This window comes from Buteo buteo, chromosome 1 (assembly GCF_964188355.1).
Source record: "Buteo buteo chromosome 1, bButBut1.hap1.1, whole genome shotgun sequence".
NCBI classification, from domain to species: domain Eukaryota; kingdom Metazoa; phylum Chordata; class Aves; order Accipitriformes; family Accipitridae; genus Buteo; species Buteo buteo.
The window spans coordinates 835,314-851,916 of NC_134171.1; the positions used below are offsets into that span (position 1 = coordinate 835,314).

Sequence of the window (16,603 nt, forward strand, 5' to 3'; positions counted from 1 at the left end):
AGCAGCTGGAGTTTGAGCTGCTGCCGCCGGCTCCGGTCATGCTGAAGCAGAATAAAGATGCTGTCAGGAGAGGGAGCCTGGAGCATCCCCCAGCTCAGATTTTACCCAGGCCTGGGGCCAGGGCTGCCACCGGCATGCCATGGGCTGCCGGAGCCTCCCGAAGCCCCTCCTGTCTGCTCCGTCCCGTTCCTGTTATCTGCCGCCTTCTCCGCGAAAGGCATTTGTGCAATTTTGTGGTCGTGGCATGGGTTGCCGTCCAGCAAAGGAGCCATATGGCGGTGCAGGGAAACCAAAGCGGAGGGAGGATTAAAGTGCAAAGTCAGACAGAACAAGCCAACACCCCAAGTGCTAATTCCCCGAGCTATTCGAAAGGGTTGGTTTCCAACAGGAAGATAATACCAAACATGACCAGCAGGAATGTGTCTTGGATGCAGGAATGTGCGGACGGTGCTCCTTTCTGGGCCTCCCTCTTCCCAGGGATGCTCAGCGTGCATCGCTCTGGCCTTACCAAACGGAGCAATCCTACCGAGCAATCCAATCCTTCTCATTAAGACATGCTGAACCCCAACACCTCGGGGTCAGGGTGACCCAGAGCCGAGAGCAGCTGGAAAGGAGAGCCCGGGCGGGTTGCCCACTGCCGAGGGGGGGTTTGTAGGAGCTGGGTGCTCCTTGGTGGAGGCTTTCCTGAAAATCCCACTCCATTGGTGTTGTCCCCCCAAAGCTGAGCAGCTGCAGCCCCAGGGCTGTACGTTGGGCTCAGCATCTTTGCAGGGTGAGCTCAGAGTCTGTTCGGATGGACCCCGCGGGGTGCAAGAGTCCGTTCCCAGCCGGCTTGGCTCTCTGCAGTGGGAAGAGCCAGGGGGACCTGCTGTATGACCGGGGCACCCCAGCTCCTGCCCCTCTGCGTCATGAACACCCCCAGACCCACACACGCTTGCAGGCGCACGTGTGCATGATTTCTTTTGCACGCTCGCTCTCCCTAAGCATGTGCTCGCTCGGGAATTTGCTCGGAGACTTTTATTTCACATGCTCACGCATGCTCCATCCTTCCCCTGACCCCAAACAACGGGGAGGGGAGGACGTCCCCCAGTCCCCCATCCCACCGGGAGCAGCATCGGGGCTGGGCAGCGTGGGTCGTGCTGCCTGAAGGAGGGCCACATGCTGCTGTGAGGGCTCGTGGTGCTGCCACGTGGCGCTGGGTTTCGGCTGCCTTGGCTACAATTAGCTTGATGGATTTGGGGTGCCTGTTGGGGTGGGTTGAGCTGCCTCAGCTGTTGCTTCCCACTGGTTCACTTGCTTTCTCCTGCTGCCCCCAGCCATGGGCTCTCCAATGCAGAAGGATCGTGGCTCTTTCCTTCTGGTATGCCGATTTCTCGGCAGTCCTTGGAGCCTTCATGCAGCCACCCATGACTTGGGACAGGCCCCGGGTGTCTCAGGGCAGGACTCTGCTTAGGAAAGTAGACCCATGGTGAGCCCACAAGTGTCGTAGGCAAAGCATCCCGTCCACCGGGCCACCCCCTTTGCCCTTGCCATGACCACCCTGCCCTCTCCGTTGCCTGTGATGGCATCCCCCTCTAACCCCGGGGACACCCACAAAGTGCTTATTGCTTCTCGCGATGGGTCCCAGCTGACTAACAGGGAACCTGAGACCAAGAATTTGGCGTTGGAGAAGGCTTTTAGCACTCCCACCCATACCTCTCTTTTTGCCTGTATTTCACCTGTGCATCCCCCCGTATAAGCTGGGCAGCCTTCTTTTCCCTTGCACGTCCCGGCTGTTTTGGGATCTGCCATTTGGCAGCTTGCTCCTCGCCGATGGTCATTGAAGGAGAAACACCGCAGGACACGGTGTAGCCCCCAGGCACCTCTCTGCCCTCGGTCTGATTTCTGGGAAGCCCAGAGCTGAGCTCTGCGGCTTGAGGCCGTCTCCAGTTTCTGATGGAAAGCCCAGTGGCTCTGCCCTGGAGCTGTGAGCAGCCCTCCCATCCTGCAAGCCCCATTTCCTCCCGTCCTCCTCCAAAAATCAGCCGAGGGAAACCTTTGGCTGACGGAGAGCTTTGGGTTTTCCATGCCAGGCTGGAAAATCTTGCCTGTTTTCTGCTGGTGCTTACACCCCAGCTCTGGCTCTGCACCAAGCGTGATTGAACCACCGGCTCCCCAGGCAGAAGAGCAGGGACGTGAGTTAAACCAGGGCGATGACAACCAGGGTGGGCACGTGGTGCCATCGGGGTTTGGCCAGGGTGGAAGGCACCGGTGCTGCAACTTTGTGCCCAAACTACCAACCGGGGGGGTCCAAGTGGGACCCCAGTGGTCCCCACTGCACCAAGTTGGGGGGTCCTGGTGGGAAAGCCCGGTTGCAGAGGAGTCCTGCTTGGGGCAGAGCGGTGGGATGCCACTGGGATGAGGATGCCTCTGTCCCCCAGTGCTCCTACACCCGAGGCGAGTGGCTGCTACCATGTACGGGCTTCTGCTGCAGGACCCGGACCTTGGGAATCTTGCGGGGACAGGGCAAAGGGTGGAGGTGGTGGGGGTACTCCATCCTGCGTGGAGACCCCAAAGGGTAAATCGTAGTCCTGAGAAAGAGCGTTTGCCAGCTTGCCCTCTCCAAGGCGTGCCTTCCGTGGTGTTTTGGGGTGTGAGGAGCCCCCCTTCCCCGTGATGGAAGGACTGGGGGGGTCTCCAAGCCCTTGCCGAGGGCTTCAGAGAGCAATCTCTGCTCCTGGTCTCCTTCACTTGCCCTTCCCCAGGCTGGCAGTGGGCGCAGGTCGGGGTGGGGGGATTGGGGGGACCGGCAGTCTGCCGGGCAGAAAGGTCATAAAAATAACTGAGGAGCTATTCAGCTCCTGCGGGGAGGGGGGGCGAGGAAGGGAAGGCAGTGCTGGAGGTTGCCTTGCAAACCCTCGGCGCGACCTCACCGCCGTAAATGCAGGGCAAACCCCAGGGCTTCCTCTGCAGACAATGTCACGGTAATTGCGATTCCTGCCTGGAAAGGCAAGGAGGGGTCTGCAGACCACCTAAGCTCCTGACGTGTTTTTTAGGACCAGGCGGCTCCGGGATCTGGAAACTCCATCCTGGACCCGCTTTTTTTTTTTTCTTTTCTTTTTTCCTTCTTTTCCTTTTTTCTTTGAACACCCCTCCTGTCTCTCCCTTGCATTCGATAATTGAAAAATATTTAAAGATCAGCTTTACACTCTCCAGGAACTTACCTTTACGCTCCTTTTCCTGCTACTAAATATTTCAAGCCGAATGCAGCAATTAGGAGGTGATAAAAGGCCGGCTCTCGCAGGCGAACACAAGAAGAGGGAAGAGCGATGGCCAAGGTCGGCCGAGGCTCCCCCCGGGCAGTGAATGGGGCATTTGGCTGCATTTGACACCGTCTGTATCACTGTTCACAAAGCTTATACTCCATTAATTTTGCTCGCAAGGGGACTTAGTGAAATTGCTTTAACTACTAACTACTGCTCCAAGAACGATGAACTTTATGGAGAGGCTTTTCCATGCTGGTGAGATGCTGGGTGGTGGGAGGGGGTGTGAGTCGGTGGCCCTGGGGCTGCTTTTGCTGTCCTGTCCTGTTTCCTCTGGGGTCTTCTCTGCCCTCCTGGGACAGAAGAGCCTGAGGGTCCCTCCGTGGGCTGCCAGGAGGCACTGGAAACCCCAGATCCTCTTGGACACCTGTATGGATGATACCCTGGAGGAACCTGTCCCGCGGGGAGCCCCGGCTGTGGAGGGGGTACCGGCATGACGGACCTTGCTCTGCTTTCTCTTGCAGGGGGGAGTGACAGACGACAAGAGCGATGATGGCAAATCCATCTCCACCCTCAGTTTTGGCGTCAACAGACCCACCATTTCGTGCATATTTGACTGTAAGGCCTGAGGGTCGGAAGGGAGGGTGAAATTCCCCTGCAGTGAGTCCCGGCACAGGGTCTCTGCTGTGGGGATCCCACAGCTGAGCATTTCCCATCCTCTTCCTCTCGCCCACCTTGAGTGCAGGTGGATGGAAAGGGGGGGTGGGCAAGGATGGGGCATGGCTTGTGCCCCTGGGAACATCGACATGCTCAGGGCTCCGTGCTCTCTTGGGAAGCCACGGGAAGGATTAAGCCAAGCTGCCCTCAGACAGGAGCCTGGGGCTGGTTAAAAACCCAGCTATTCACCCGGTGCCCTGCACCCATCCCTGGCCTCAGCTCTTAGCTGTATCTCATTCCTCCGTGCAGATGGGAACAGATACCACCTCCGCTGCTACATGTACCAAGCACGGGATCTGATTGCAATGGACAAGGACAGCTTTTCAGGTAAGCCCAAATGCTCATGTCCGCTTGTTTGTGCTTGTAATTACTGCTGTAATGAATGCTGGGGAGTAGTGGGTCTGTAAAGCAAATTTTGGGGTATTTATTGATGTGAAATGAGGGGTGTTTGGCAGCCAAACAAGAAAAGGCAGCGGCATGAGGCTTTCCCTAGGCAACCAGCCTGGTAGCTTGATTTCCCATCAGCAAAAAAATCAGAGTTTCAAGAACTCTTATGTGAGAAACCAACCAGAAACCACAAGTTACCCAGGTCAGCTGTGAGTCAGAGCTGTTTGCTTTGCTAATAGCTCCTTCTCCCCGACCCGAGGTGATGCTGAAAGCCGGTGGCAAGGCCGGGTAGCAGACAGCTCAGGGACATGACAAATATAAACAGAGCGGAGGGCAGGGATGTTTACCGTGGCACATTGCCTTGAGCTGCCCCCCTGCACAGTGTGCGAGCTGGGGGATTGCAGGGAGGACAGAGGATGGAGCACAGGGCAGAAAGCTCCATGAGATGTGCTCAGGAAAATTAAAAAAGGGTGCAAGGATGTAATTAGGACCTCGGAGCAGACAGACACCTTCTTCTCTGGCATCCTCATGAAGTTTCTGGTCAGATTTATGTGCCCTCAGCATCCAGCATCCAGCTTGCTCCCAGCTGGTTGAATCCTGGCCAGCCCCTTGCCCACCCTTGCGAGGTGGTGGCAAGTCTCCTGGGTTTGGGATTTGTGGGAGGGATTTGTCCTACAGTTTGGGAAGGGATTAAGGCTGAAGAAGGGAGACCCCGTTTATTAGGAATGAAAGAATTGATTGAAAATATGGTTGGAAAGGAAAATACCTAACAGTGGCAAATCTGTAAAAGGGTTTGTATTTGTTTTCATGAATGAACGTTAAATTGAGCTGCTGCTCCTCTGCTCTCCATCCTGGAAACTTTGCAAGGGGGCTGGGAGGCAACGTCTGGAGGGTTTCCTTGATGAAGCCAATGCCTGAACTGGGCATCCTTCAGATCAGACTGTAAAAAATGCCCCTTCATGGAAAAAAATGTGGTCCCAGGTGGAGAAAAGGGTGTCCTGGGCTTTGAGCAGGGAGCTTTCCATGTCCTGCTGCTCGCTGCATCCCCAGCACAGCTTCAGGCACTTCTGAAACTGCCAGATTTGAGCTGATGTGGTCGGGACATCCCGTGCTGAGATCACGTTTTCTGGGTTAGAAAATCAAGTCAGAATAAGACATGTCACTTTATCTGTTGGGCAGCTCTGTTATCCTTCAGTGCTGAAGGGTGCTTGGGTGTAGGTGGTTTGGTTTTAGGATCATTTCGTTTGCAGCAGAGGCTGAAGCGTGGCTGCAGAGGTGGGAGAACGTGCCAGGAATGGTCCTTCGCATTTGACCCCAGCAGGGACCAGCCCCCCCGGCAGCTGGAGGGTCCCACATTCTCTTCCCCATGGGCTGGGCCATCCCAGCCAGGCGGCCCCGCGGCTCTTTGGTGCTTGTGACCAAAGCTGCCTTTGCCCACACCCGTTAATGCTTCGGGGTGTCATTTTGAGGTGGGAAAGCAGGACAGCGGTGACGTTGCTGACTACCTCCGAGTCAGAGCCGGAGCTGGGGCAATGCAAGAAGTCCCCCGTCGGTTCATTGCTGTGGGCTGGGGACCACATCTGAGATGTGAGCAGGTCCTGGGACAGCGGAGCACCCGCACCCCTCCGCAGCGATGCCCGCGGGCAGGAGCCATCCAGCATCCCTCCAAGGCTGTCACCGACTGTCTGCCGCGGGGATTTGCAGATGGGCTGGGCATGGGATTGCCCACCAGTGTTGGCACAGGGGTGACGGATCTCGAATGGGATATAGGGACAGACCCCAAAAGTGGTGTGGTGTGGGGACCTGCAGCGGGCAGCAGCCTGCGGGGGCAGCCAGGCATCACCATGCCAGGCAGCAGGACCGTGATCCCAAGGGGCTCCTGCTTGCCCCCGTATTTTGAAGCAGAGGGGCTTGGAGGGGGGTGGGCAGAAATGCCCCGGAGAGGTGCAGAGCACCCAAACAATCACCCAGTGTCTGCACCCACCGAGGTCCTGTCTCCCCTCCGCCTCCACAAAGGGTTTGTTGTTCGAAGCGGTGGGGACCGAGGTGATCTCATGGCCCCGATCGGCGGAGCGGGGAGGGGAGTCCCTTCCTTCGGAAAAACCCGGCCAAGGACAACATGAGTAACAACATGCCACAATGTGGAATTGTGATCTCCGCTGCCTTAACAAAGCATAAAGGAGTTCATTAAGGGGGCTTTACACAGTTATAAAAATAAACCTTCTGTGCACATGAGGGTCTAAACAAAGGGGCTTTATGGAGGCCTCCTTTAAAAAGAAGAGGAGGGGAAAAAAAAAAAAAGAGCAAAAAAGCAAATCCAAATCCATGGTTTTTTTGTTTATTGTAACGCATTCTGCTTTCCTCTTACTGGAAAAAAGCGCGTAAGTGGAAAAGGTTCTTCCCAGTGTGAATAGTGCTCTCTCCAGCCGGCCACCTCGCAAACAGCCCCGGCTCATTAAACACGTCTGCTGCGGTCCGGACGCCAAGAAAGAAAATACACCCCCCCTTCCCCCCCCATCCCTGGAAGAGGGGAGGGTGGGGGATGCCGCCCTGCTCAGCCAGCCCTGCCTTCAGGTGTCTGGGGGATGCTCCTCCATCTCCAGGGTAGGCAGGACACCTTTTGCTCCCAGCACAAGCTGACGGTCTCCCGACAGTGCTGATGTTGGGGTTTGCATGCTGTTTCGCGGGGTGGGGGGACCCCTCCTGGGACCAGGGGGGCTTGCGCAGCGCCGAGCACTAAGGGTTGCGTTTGTAGGGTCTGCCACGCTCCTGGTTGCCGGTAGGTCTCTTGGGACTGGCTTCGGGGTGAGCCGGGTGGTACCCCACTGCATGCTGGTGGACCCCCATACGCTGTCCGGTGCATCTGTGTCTTGTGGTGGCATGTCACGCTGGGTGCCAGGTGGAGAAGGTGGCCTGCGTCCTTCCAAAAAGGCCCGGGACACCTCATGCCACCGTGGAGGTCGGGCTTTGTAGGCAACCAGAGCTGAGGGGTCCACCTGGGACCAGTCAGGTGGGATGCAGCAGTCACGGAGGTCTAATCCCTGACAAGGACCAGTAGGTGCTATCAGGTTATGCAAGGTGTTCAGTCTCCGTGGGGGTCTTACAATGCGACCCCATGGCATGTTTCAAACCTCTCACCCAGACCTTGATCCTGGTTCTGCCACCGTCTGTCCTGTCCCTGTGCCCAGTGCCACCGCTGGTGCGGGCTGGATGTCCACAGCAGGTTTGGGCCACATGCTCTTTGAAGCTGTCTGGAAGGGAAGGTGTTAGAGAGGGCTCAGGTTTCATGTTTCCGTTGTTAATTGATCTCAGGCTTCCTGTGTTAATTGCTTTGGTTGTTAAGGGAGGCTACTCCTCGCTGTTTGTTGCTGCCTCGCCGTGAGAAACCGCTGGCTTTGTCCCAAGTTGGGGGTGAGACACCTTGGTCCCAGCTCAGTGCCTAAGTACAGGGGTCTGGTGAGACCCTGGAGTACCTGAGGCATCTGCCTGGGGCTGGCAGGATGAGATGCAGCAGCCCTAAGGGAGACTCAGAGCTGTCTGGTGGCCAGGTGGGATAACCCCGAGTGCTGGGAACCCCAAACCCTCCCCAAGGCATGGAGGTTACCAAAGCTCACGCAAAGGGGCTGAGAGGATGACTCTGGCTGGTTGCTGGCGGCATCCTCAGCTCCTGTCCCTTCTGGAGATGTTAAAGACCCCAGGAAGGAGTCGGTAATGTCCCAGCCACCTTCGTCATGGTCTGGTCTTCACAGCAAGGGGTGGCCTGAAGTTACTGCTCACCCACACATGCAGTGCTGGTACCTCCTGCATCTCCCCAGGAAAGACTGCCCCGTGGAAACGGTTTGTGCTCTCCGCTCTGCTGGAGGACGGCTGTGTTACCACCGCGGAAACACTTATCCTTGTAGAGTCATCTTTTGGGAGAAGCCCCCTCACCTTAGGGCAATAGGTGAACCATTTGTGCTACCTCACTGCTGGTGGACAGGGTGAGGAGTCATGAGGGTAACAGGGAGCAGGACAGATCAAGTCAGGCAGCGAGGAAACTTCTAATGCTACAGCAGCGGAGAGCTGGGAGACGTGGCCAGGGAAGGTCACAGTGTCTCCACCAGCTGGAGCTATCACAAGCCAGAGGATAAGGTTGCTCTGGTTAACATGGTCTCATTGGATGACTAAAAGGTTTTTGGCAAAAAAAATCCTTCATCAAAGGTTTTTAAGGAAAGGAGGCTGCTGTGGGATAAGAAGGAAGGTCTTTGCATAGATAGACAGCTGAGTTTTGTGGACTGTTGTGGTTGTCTTGTCCCAAAAAGAGCTGGAATGAGCAGGGGTCTGGATTGGCCCTTTATGAGGAATAACTCCATAGGCTGAGACTCTTCAGCCTGAAAAAGAGATGTTTTAGTGTTGGCATGATAGAAACCTGCAGAACCCTAAGTGTCAGTGCAGGTGGGGCACGGGTGGACTGCCTCTTCTCTCCTAATGCAAGAACTGGGGAGCCTCAGATGGAGATACTGAAAAAAAACCATGAGAAGATGGTTCTTCGTGCAGTTTTGAGTCCTCACTGGAGGATACGGTGGGTTCAAGAGAGACAGGGCAAACCTGTGGAAGACAACCCGCTTGCAGGGTTGCTAAACAGTCATCACACCTAGCTTGGGATGTACCTGAGCTGCAAATAACTGGTGTATAGGGATAAGTGTTGGAGAACTTGGCTTTATTCTCTTCTCAGTTGGAATTGCCTGGGACACGATGGGAATGTCATTGCTGTGTCTAAAAGACCTGCAGCTCTTTCAGCCTGTTCACAGTCTTCCCCGCACCGCCCATTGGCCCTTGAATGACTATGAATTGCTTTCTCCTTCCTAGACCGGAAGCTCTAATTCATCCTTTGCCTCTTGTCTAACATCCCTTGCAGATCCTTATGCCATTGTCTCCTTCCTCCATCAAAGTCAGAAGACGGTGGTGATCAAGAACACCTTGAACCCCACCTGGGACCAGACACTCATCTTCTACGAGATAGAGATCTTTGGGGATCCCCAGAATGTATCTGACTCCCCTCCCAACATCGTGGTGGAAATATATGACCACGACACCTACGTAAGTGTGTCGGCATGAGCTGGACCTTCACGGTGGGAGTGTGCTGGGGTAGATGGGACAAACGCATCTCTCCTGCCCTCTGGAGTCCAATGCTGTCACATCTCTGGGTGGCTCTGACATTGAGCTGGACACTCAGAAGACAAAAAATTCAGTGAACAGCTCTGCTAGTGATGTCCTTGGTGGTCCTGCTCTAGTCACCAAAGCTGTATCTACATCGCGTTTTGCAGGATGGCCCAATTAACCATATTTCCTTGTGGGAAAAGCTTGGGACAGGTTTTAAAGCAGTCATGCAAGTAGGGGACGATACACTGTTGTTTGCTCAGCTGCTCAATGGTATCCAAAGTGCCTTGCAGTGATGGCATTTGGGGGGCTGGTGAGATAACCTTTAGTCCTTCCTAGAAAAACTGAGCTGTAGCCTGTCACAAGAACAGAAGGGATTTCAGACCACATGTAAGAGCAGTGCATAAGTAATAAGCATGTAGAATATGTCTCCGGAATGTCTCGGAATCTCTCAGGAACCCTTCTGCTCTCCCTCCTCCGAAAGAAGCCATCAGGAAGCAGCAAAGGCAACTGAAGATCCTGTTGCAGATCAGTGAATGGGATTTTTGAGAGCTGCTGATACTTAATACTATACTCAGAGCTCCTGCTCTGGATATCGTGTGATACTGTAGGAATTTCACCTCCTGTTTAAGCCAAAATGCAGAAGAAAGAGTGCATTTCTAGCTGTAGCAGTTACAGGGAGGAGTTCGAAAGCTTGAGCCTACATGGGCATCAAAACCATCTTTTTTTCTGAACTGGTCCCATACTGGTTCAGACATTGAGCCTGATTGCTGAGTGTCAGGGTTTCAGATGAGATGCGGGTGCATAGTGATGGACTCCTCTGGGAAGTGGGGTGGGAAGAAAGCTCCCTGTGCCTGTGATTGCCTTTCAGGGTGCAGATGAGTTCATGGGGCGCTGCATTTGCAAGCCCAGCCTGGTGCGCTCGCCGCGGCTCTCCTGGCACCCGGTCATCAAGGCGAACAGAAACGTCGGGGAGCTGCTGGCTGCCTTCGAGCTGATTCAGAGGGAGAAGGTGAGCTCCCCACCTGGACCTGATCCTGTCTCTAATTGCAATGCTGGCTTCTTCCCTCGGAGCCTCTCAGCACCCAGCAGGATCCAACCTTTGCCCAACGCTGAGTGATGCCCGCCTGGGCTCAGCAGCTCTACGCCTGCCTGTCCTCAGTTTCACCAGGACGGCTGCTCTGAGCAGACCCGGCTGCGATGCTCAGCGCTGGCTGCACCACAGCCATGCGATGGGAGGCATTTAGCGAGGCCAACGAGAAGAGGCTCGGTGCCGGACCAAAACCTGGGCTGCTGGATACCGGTTTGGGAGGCACGGCTGCCTGGCCGGCTGCGGTGCTGAGCTCAGAGCCTCGGCACCTTCACACCGCAGGAAGAGCTTGATGCATTTGGCCCCAGCTTGCTGCCCTTTGCTCAGAGTTAATTTCCGGAGGGGGTTTAATAAGAGCTGAAGCGGGCGGTTACTCCTGCAGCAAGCTTCTGCACTCAGTGCTGGCCGTTCATGTAATGAGCCACGGGGGAAGGAGGCTGCTCTTCGGAGCCAGCCCGGGCAGGAGAGGCTCCTCATCATGGCTCAGCGTGCTCTCGTGTGCTTTCCCAACCCTCCCTGTCCCCCTGCACGCACCACCCCCTCGCTTCTCTCATCTCTGGCTTTTCCACTGGCCGCGGCGCCTGGCTGCAGCCCAGATGTGCCTCTGTGCCAGGGAAAGGGGATGGACTGGAAGGCTAAATCTCCCTGGCCCGTTCTTCCCTCCCAGCCCCGAGGTGCTAACCGGGAACGAGGGTCCCGCAGCTCCCTCTTCCCTCCCTCCGCTGTAGGTCCCAGCTCTGTTCCCGGAGGGATGCTGCGCTCTGCCCACGATGCTGCTGCAGCCGCCGGGGTGGGATGCGCTGGGTACCAGCCTTGCCGCACCAGTGAGGGGCTGCTGGGTGGGGGTCAGGGGACGTCTCTGCTGCCGGGATGGGGCACCAAATCACCTGCACGCAGCCTCTCCTTCTTCCTTACCCCCCTCAGAAGTTGCTGGACTGGGTGGGGAAGACCTTGGAGAGGAATCCCCTCTCCAAGGACCTTGTTTGATCCTAGCATAAAGCAGCTGGGGGGATTCGAGGCTCTGCTCGTACCTTGTTGTCGGACGGAGAGCTCTGCCCTCTCGCTCAGGCTTTTTGGAGCCCAGTACTGGGCATGGAGGGGGCAGCGTGTGGCTATGGGAGGACTGATGTTTCTCTGCCAGATAAAGCTGAGTTAGCACCAGGAGTGCAAATGGAAAATGTGTGTTTTTTTTCTCCACAGCCGGCTGTCCATCACATCCCTGGCTTCGAGGTAATGCCTTTCTCCTGTTTGCAGCTCCTAGGCTCTATGCTCCTCAATCTGTCCCCTTCCCTGCCCCAACAGAGCTGCTGGGTCCCAGCACCATCAGCTGCTCCTGCAGAGGTTTGCAGTGGACTCTGTGTTTGCAGCCCTGCTTCTGCAGGCAATTTGTCCATCCTGTCTTAGGGACTTGTTTCAGGATGAAGGAATCCCCATGTAGAGAGGCCAGTTTCTTTCCGCTGATGGTAAATAGAGCTGGAGTGAGTGGGGCAGCTCACTTTTGACCCGTAAGACAGGGCGAATGTATTCCATTCCAGACATAATTCCTCAGGTGTCAAACACACCATTACCTTCCTGCCTTGCAATAATTTCAGCATTCCCATCGTGAAGGGCTGTGCTTCCCAACAGCTCCGGCGTGTTTCCTACCCTGCAGCCCAGGCATTAACTGATGCTGGATTTTAAATGGTTTTAAGTCACCTGCACTGATTTCTTCTCAAACCTCAGGGCGTGCAGTGTGCAGGAACTTGGAAAGCATCATTTTTCCTGTTCAGTTATCAGCTACAATTATAAGGCCTAGGATGGGCTTATGGATGAGAATTGCTCTAACTCTGTGCTCTCCTTCTCTTCTCCAGAGTGAGCTGTCCTCCAGCCTGGATGAGGTGAGTCTCTAAGATTTAGTTGCCTCTTCATCTTGGAGATTGTTAAAATTGTGCCTACACGGGACAGCCACTTCTTCTCAGATGAGTCAAGCCAATGGCATCAGGATTTTTGTAACACAAGTGATCACCAGCAGGACAGGGTAGATGGGCTCTGTGCTTAACCCAGGAATTGTTCCCGATGGCAGAGCATGTCGGGTAATATTTAACCTTTGTGGGATGTGTGTGTGCATGAGGTCTACTGATGCTCAACCCCTCCAAACAAAGCATGCAACAGCCGAAATGCTGGGCTGACCTTTGGCTGGACCTCAACTGAAATCCCAGTTGAAAAGTTTGCAACTTTTCATGGGGAGTTCACCATGAACTGGATCATGTGCTGGACTGTTCCAGTTGCTCTGAAGGAAATACTCTCATCAGGATCCTGAGCTGCTGCTTGGGCAACCTGTCAAAGTTGCTACCCAGACCTTGTGCATCCTACAGAGCAGATCACAGGCTGAGCCAAGCAGTGTCAGGGTAGGCTGGTATCTTGGAAAACACAAGGCAGGGAGCTGAACAAGGGGCACATCTATGTGAGTGTTGTGGTGGCCCTAGGAGCCAGTTAACCCCAAAGTCTGGGAGATGAGCTAGGAGGGACCTGGGGCATGCAAAGAGCCCGGACACATTTCCATGAAGGGTTGGATGGGATAAACATGGTTTTGCAAGATGGGTTTCTTCCACCCAAGCAGCCTTTCCTGATGGTGTGGGGCTCATCTTTGTGCCCCGTGTGGGCTGAGATGGATGAGCTCGTGTAAACATAACCATCTCTCTGCTCTTTCTCCTCCATTTCTTGCTACTGCCATTTCTGGACGGGGCACTCCACAGCTCTGCACCCCTGCCTTGTTCTACGAGGGGCTCCTCCAATGGGTACCTTTTATGCTCAAACACTCGACTCTCCTCTGTTTCTCTGCCTGTGCCCAGAAACCAAGCAAAGTCCCAACAGAGACTCTCAGAGAGACCAGCTCCTTCAGACATGGCCTGGCCTGACCCACCTGCCCTGCAGAAACCCCATCCAGACCAACCCACTGAGGCTGCAGCCAAAAGAGTGATGCCAGCCTGAGGTCTCCAGTGTCCATAGCAGTAAATAACAAACCTTATGGAGAATCTGGCTCATACGTGCCTCATTCAGGCTCATGATGTATCTGAACGACCAGGCTGGCACCAGGCTTCCTTCTATTGCATTTCTGTTTGGTGTAAATGGGAGCAGCCTTTTGGGGCTAGATCCCCTCCAAGCACCGGGATTTACACCCCTCTTGAAACAACCTGGCCCAGCTGCACACTCAAACTGGGAGACGTTTCCAGCCACTGTTTTGACTGGGCTGATCTGTGCTCACTTTTGCTCATCTCGCTTCCAACCCTGTATCAAAGTCAGGGTTGGACTAGATGATCTCCAGAGCTCTGTTCCACCCTGCTTCCCTCTGACTTGTCCTTGTTCAAACCATCCCAGCTGCCAGCAGACCCCACAGATCTTTTCATGGCTGTCTCCTCCATCCAGCCTGCTGTGTCTGGCTTGAGAGCTGTGTCTGGGAATTGCTTGTTCCCCACTACCACCCTGAACCCTCCCTGCTCCTGCCTCATCCTCAGGACTCACTGCTCATTTCTATCCCATCTGGTGAAACATTTAATGCTTGTGCATTCAGGTGAGACCCAGGGGAACGACTGCCAAACAACCAGGAGAGCAGCAGGGATTGAGAAGGACTTAGAAATGGCTAGTGTTAACTGAAGATATTGCAGTGTTAGAAGCCAAGTGTGCACTGTTGGCTTTCAAAGCCACTGTCGAACCTGGAGAGGACGGGGGACAGGCAGGAGCTCTTTCCCCAAGGCTTTCCCCTTTTCCCATACAGATTTGCCAAAGGATAAGAAGGATTGAAATGATCTTTAGTCCAATGATGATAAGGAAATGCAATACATGATATTTGCATCAGTGAAGATTTAGGTGTCCTGATAGGGAAAAAACTCCTTCCTTTTTGGGAACAGACTGTGTAGCTGTCTCACAGGGGCTGTGTGGAGTTTGAGCCTGCCTTGGGGCTTGGAGATGGGCTAGGTGATTTCTGCATCTCTATTATGGAACTTAAATGCAACTTGAGCACATTTAAAGCTAGAATTGAACATAGGTCACTATACAAGGACAGACTGAGGCTCTTCTTGGTTCAGTCTGTGCTTAGGCACCTGATGTGCTCTAAGTGCTACACGTCACAAACAAAAGCTGGGGATAGCTCTTCAAGGGTCATTCGGTCTATTCCTCTACCCCAAGGAAGGATCAGCTCATGCTGATGGTGCAATGTCTGAGCAGCCTGAAATTAAGGCTCTGGGTAAGTAGGTGGGTTACCAGAAGTGCCGAGCACCCAAGCGATGCTGGGGATGCTCTGCACCTCTCCCCTCTCTTTAGGCACTCACCTCCCAGATAACCTTCCCTTCCCCTGCTAGCACTAACCATTTCTGCAAGCATGTGGACCACTGGAGGGAGGACTGCCTGCCCCAGATTTACCGTCTGCCCCATGTGGGAACTCAGACATCTGCCCCGAAATGGAGTTACCGAAAGTCTTCAGCTAACAAGCAGCTTGATTCAGCAGCCACCAGCAACTGCCAATGAAAATTAAAGCTTAGCGTCTAGTATATCTAACATGCCACCATGAAAAATCCCTTTGTAGAGCATTTATATACATACATATATAAACCTGAACCAATCCTATAATTGAAATACATATACACACTTAATTTAATGCAATAATACTCCAGCCTGAAAAGAATGCTGGTCTCCTAAATTGGTTCCAACTGCCCTTGGTTGAGGGTTGCATTTTTAGAGGTTTTGCTTTCATTCCTGGCTTTTCAGTGACTCTGAACTCAAAGATGCAGGTCAAGGAGAACCCAAAATCTGGGAGGGCTCAGAGCCCGTCCTCTGTGAATGGCCGGCGAAGTCTGGCTCCCTGCTTTCCTCCTCTGTGAAGGCAAATTTTGAATCCCTCACCTGCTGTCCAGATTTGGTCTTATCCTGAAGGAAATCTCCTTCTGTGTACACCGTGCATAGACAGCTTTATCTGAGCCTTGTCCTGTGGCCGGCAGCTTGGCGGCTGCCAGTTCTGGTTTATAGCTGAGCTGTTGTATGACCGACAGCCCTTTCCTGCATCGGGAGGCAATGCCAACCCTCTGTCCCACCGTGCTGCCCGCTCTGAATTGCTGCTTTTCAGGAGTTGGTCACAGCATCTCACTCTGTCCAACTCAAGGAGCTGTATTTCACTAATTAACCCCCTGCTGCTGCTTCGTCCCCTCTCCTCATCCCTCTGCATAACTGTCTCGCTGTGGTCCTGGCGTGGGATAGATGTGGTTTCATCCCCTCCTCCCCTAAAGGAGGCTGAACCTTGATGGAGGGCAGATCCCTCTTAGTTCCCTTGGAAAGTCTCAGGGAGCGCTCTCAGCAGTAGATGTTTGATCTTTTCCAGGGTCAGATTAATGGGAGAGAAACAGTTTGCAAGTACATTCATCCCCCCAGCCCTCACGTCCCCCTGTCTAGCTGTCCTGGACTTCTGGGGGGAGATGAGTTTTGCAGAGAAGGAGACTCTGGGGGACGCAGTGTGGGGAGGGGGAGATGATGGGGTTGGTGTCCCATTGTGGCACGATCTGATGTGCCCTTTGCATCTCTGCTCCCTTGCAGTCTGCGGACGCTGACCTGCCATACCCCCCGCCCCAGCGGGAGCCCAACATTTACATGGTCCCTCAAGGAATCAAACCGGTCCTGCAGCGCACGGCCATCGAGGTGAGTGATGGGGAGCGCGTGACGCAGCTATCCCCCTCACAGAGTAACACCCCAAACGTGTGTCCTTAACGGGGGGGATGAGACCCAGAAATGGGATCCAAGCCAGACTCTGTGGATACAGAGTCCCACCAGTGCTGGGAGCTGGTTCTGCTCATGGGTTATCTGTCAAAAAATGTTGTCTTGCTGGGAAAATGAGTCTCACCAAACAGTCAAGTTCTAGGGCAGAGCAGGGCCCTGGACCACACTTGCTTTTTAGAAGGACGGTCTGCATCACACCAGGGTGATATTTGCCCAGAACAGAGACATTCCATTAATAGATAAGCAGTTGTGGATCTGGTGTGCACAGAGAAATGCTTACTGTATG

General features: G+C 54.3%; 1 protein-coding gene across 9 annotated transcripts in view; it reads left to right on the forward strand.

Annotated features, from left to right (window-relative positions):
• DYSF (dysferlin) overlaps positions 1-16,603 on the forward strand; it is a 105,773-nt gene that overhangs the window by 32,718 nt on the left and 56,452 nt on the right. For 8 of the 9 annotated variants that reach the window (XM_075041224.1, XM_075041655.1, XM_075041491.1 and 5 more), the window contains 8 exons: positions 3,767-3,860; positions 4,209-4,286; positions 9,244-9,425; positions 10,357-10,497; positions 11,776-11,805; positions 12,426-12,452; positions 13,311-13,352; positions 16,138-16,239. In XM_075041224.1, coding sequence (XP_074897325.1) covers positions 3,767-3,860; positions 4,209-4,286; positions 9,244-9,425; positions 10,357-10,497; positions 11,776-11,805; positions 12,426-12,452; positions 13,311-13,352; positions 16,138-16,239 — 696 coding nt within the window. The remainder of the gene's footprint in view (positions 1-3,766; positions 3,861-4,208; positions 4,287-9,243; positions 9,426-10,356; positions 10,498-11,775; positions 11,806-12,425; positions 12,453-13,310; positions 13,353-16,137; positions 16,240-16,603) is intronic. The other variant, XM_075041313.1, reaches the window with a different exon arrangement.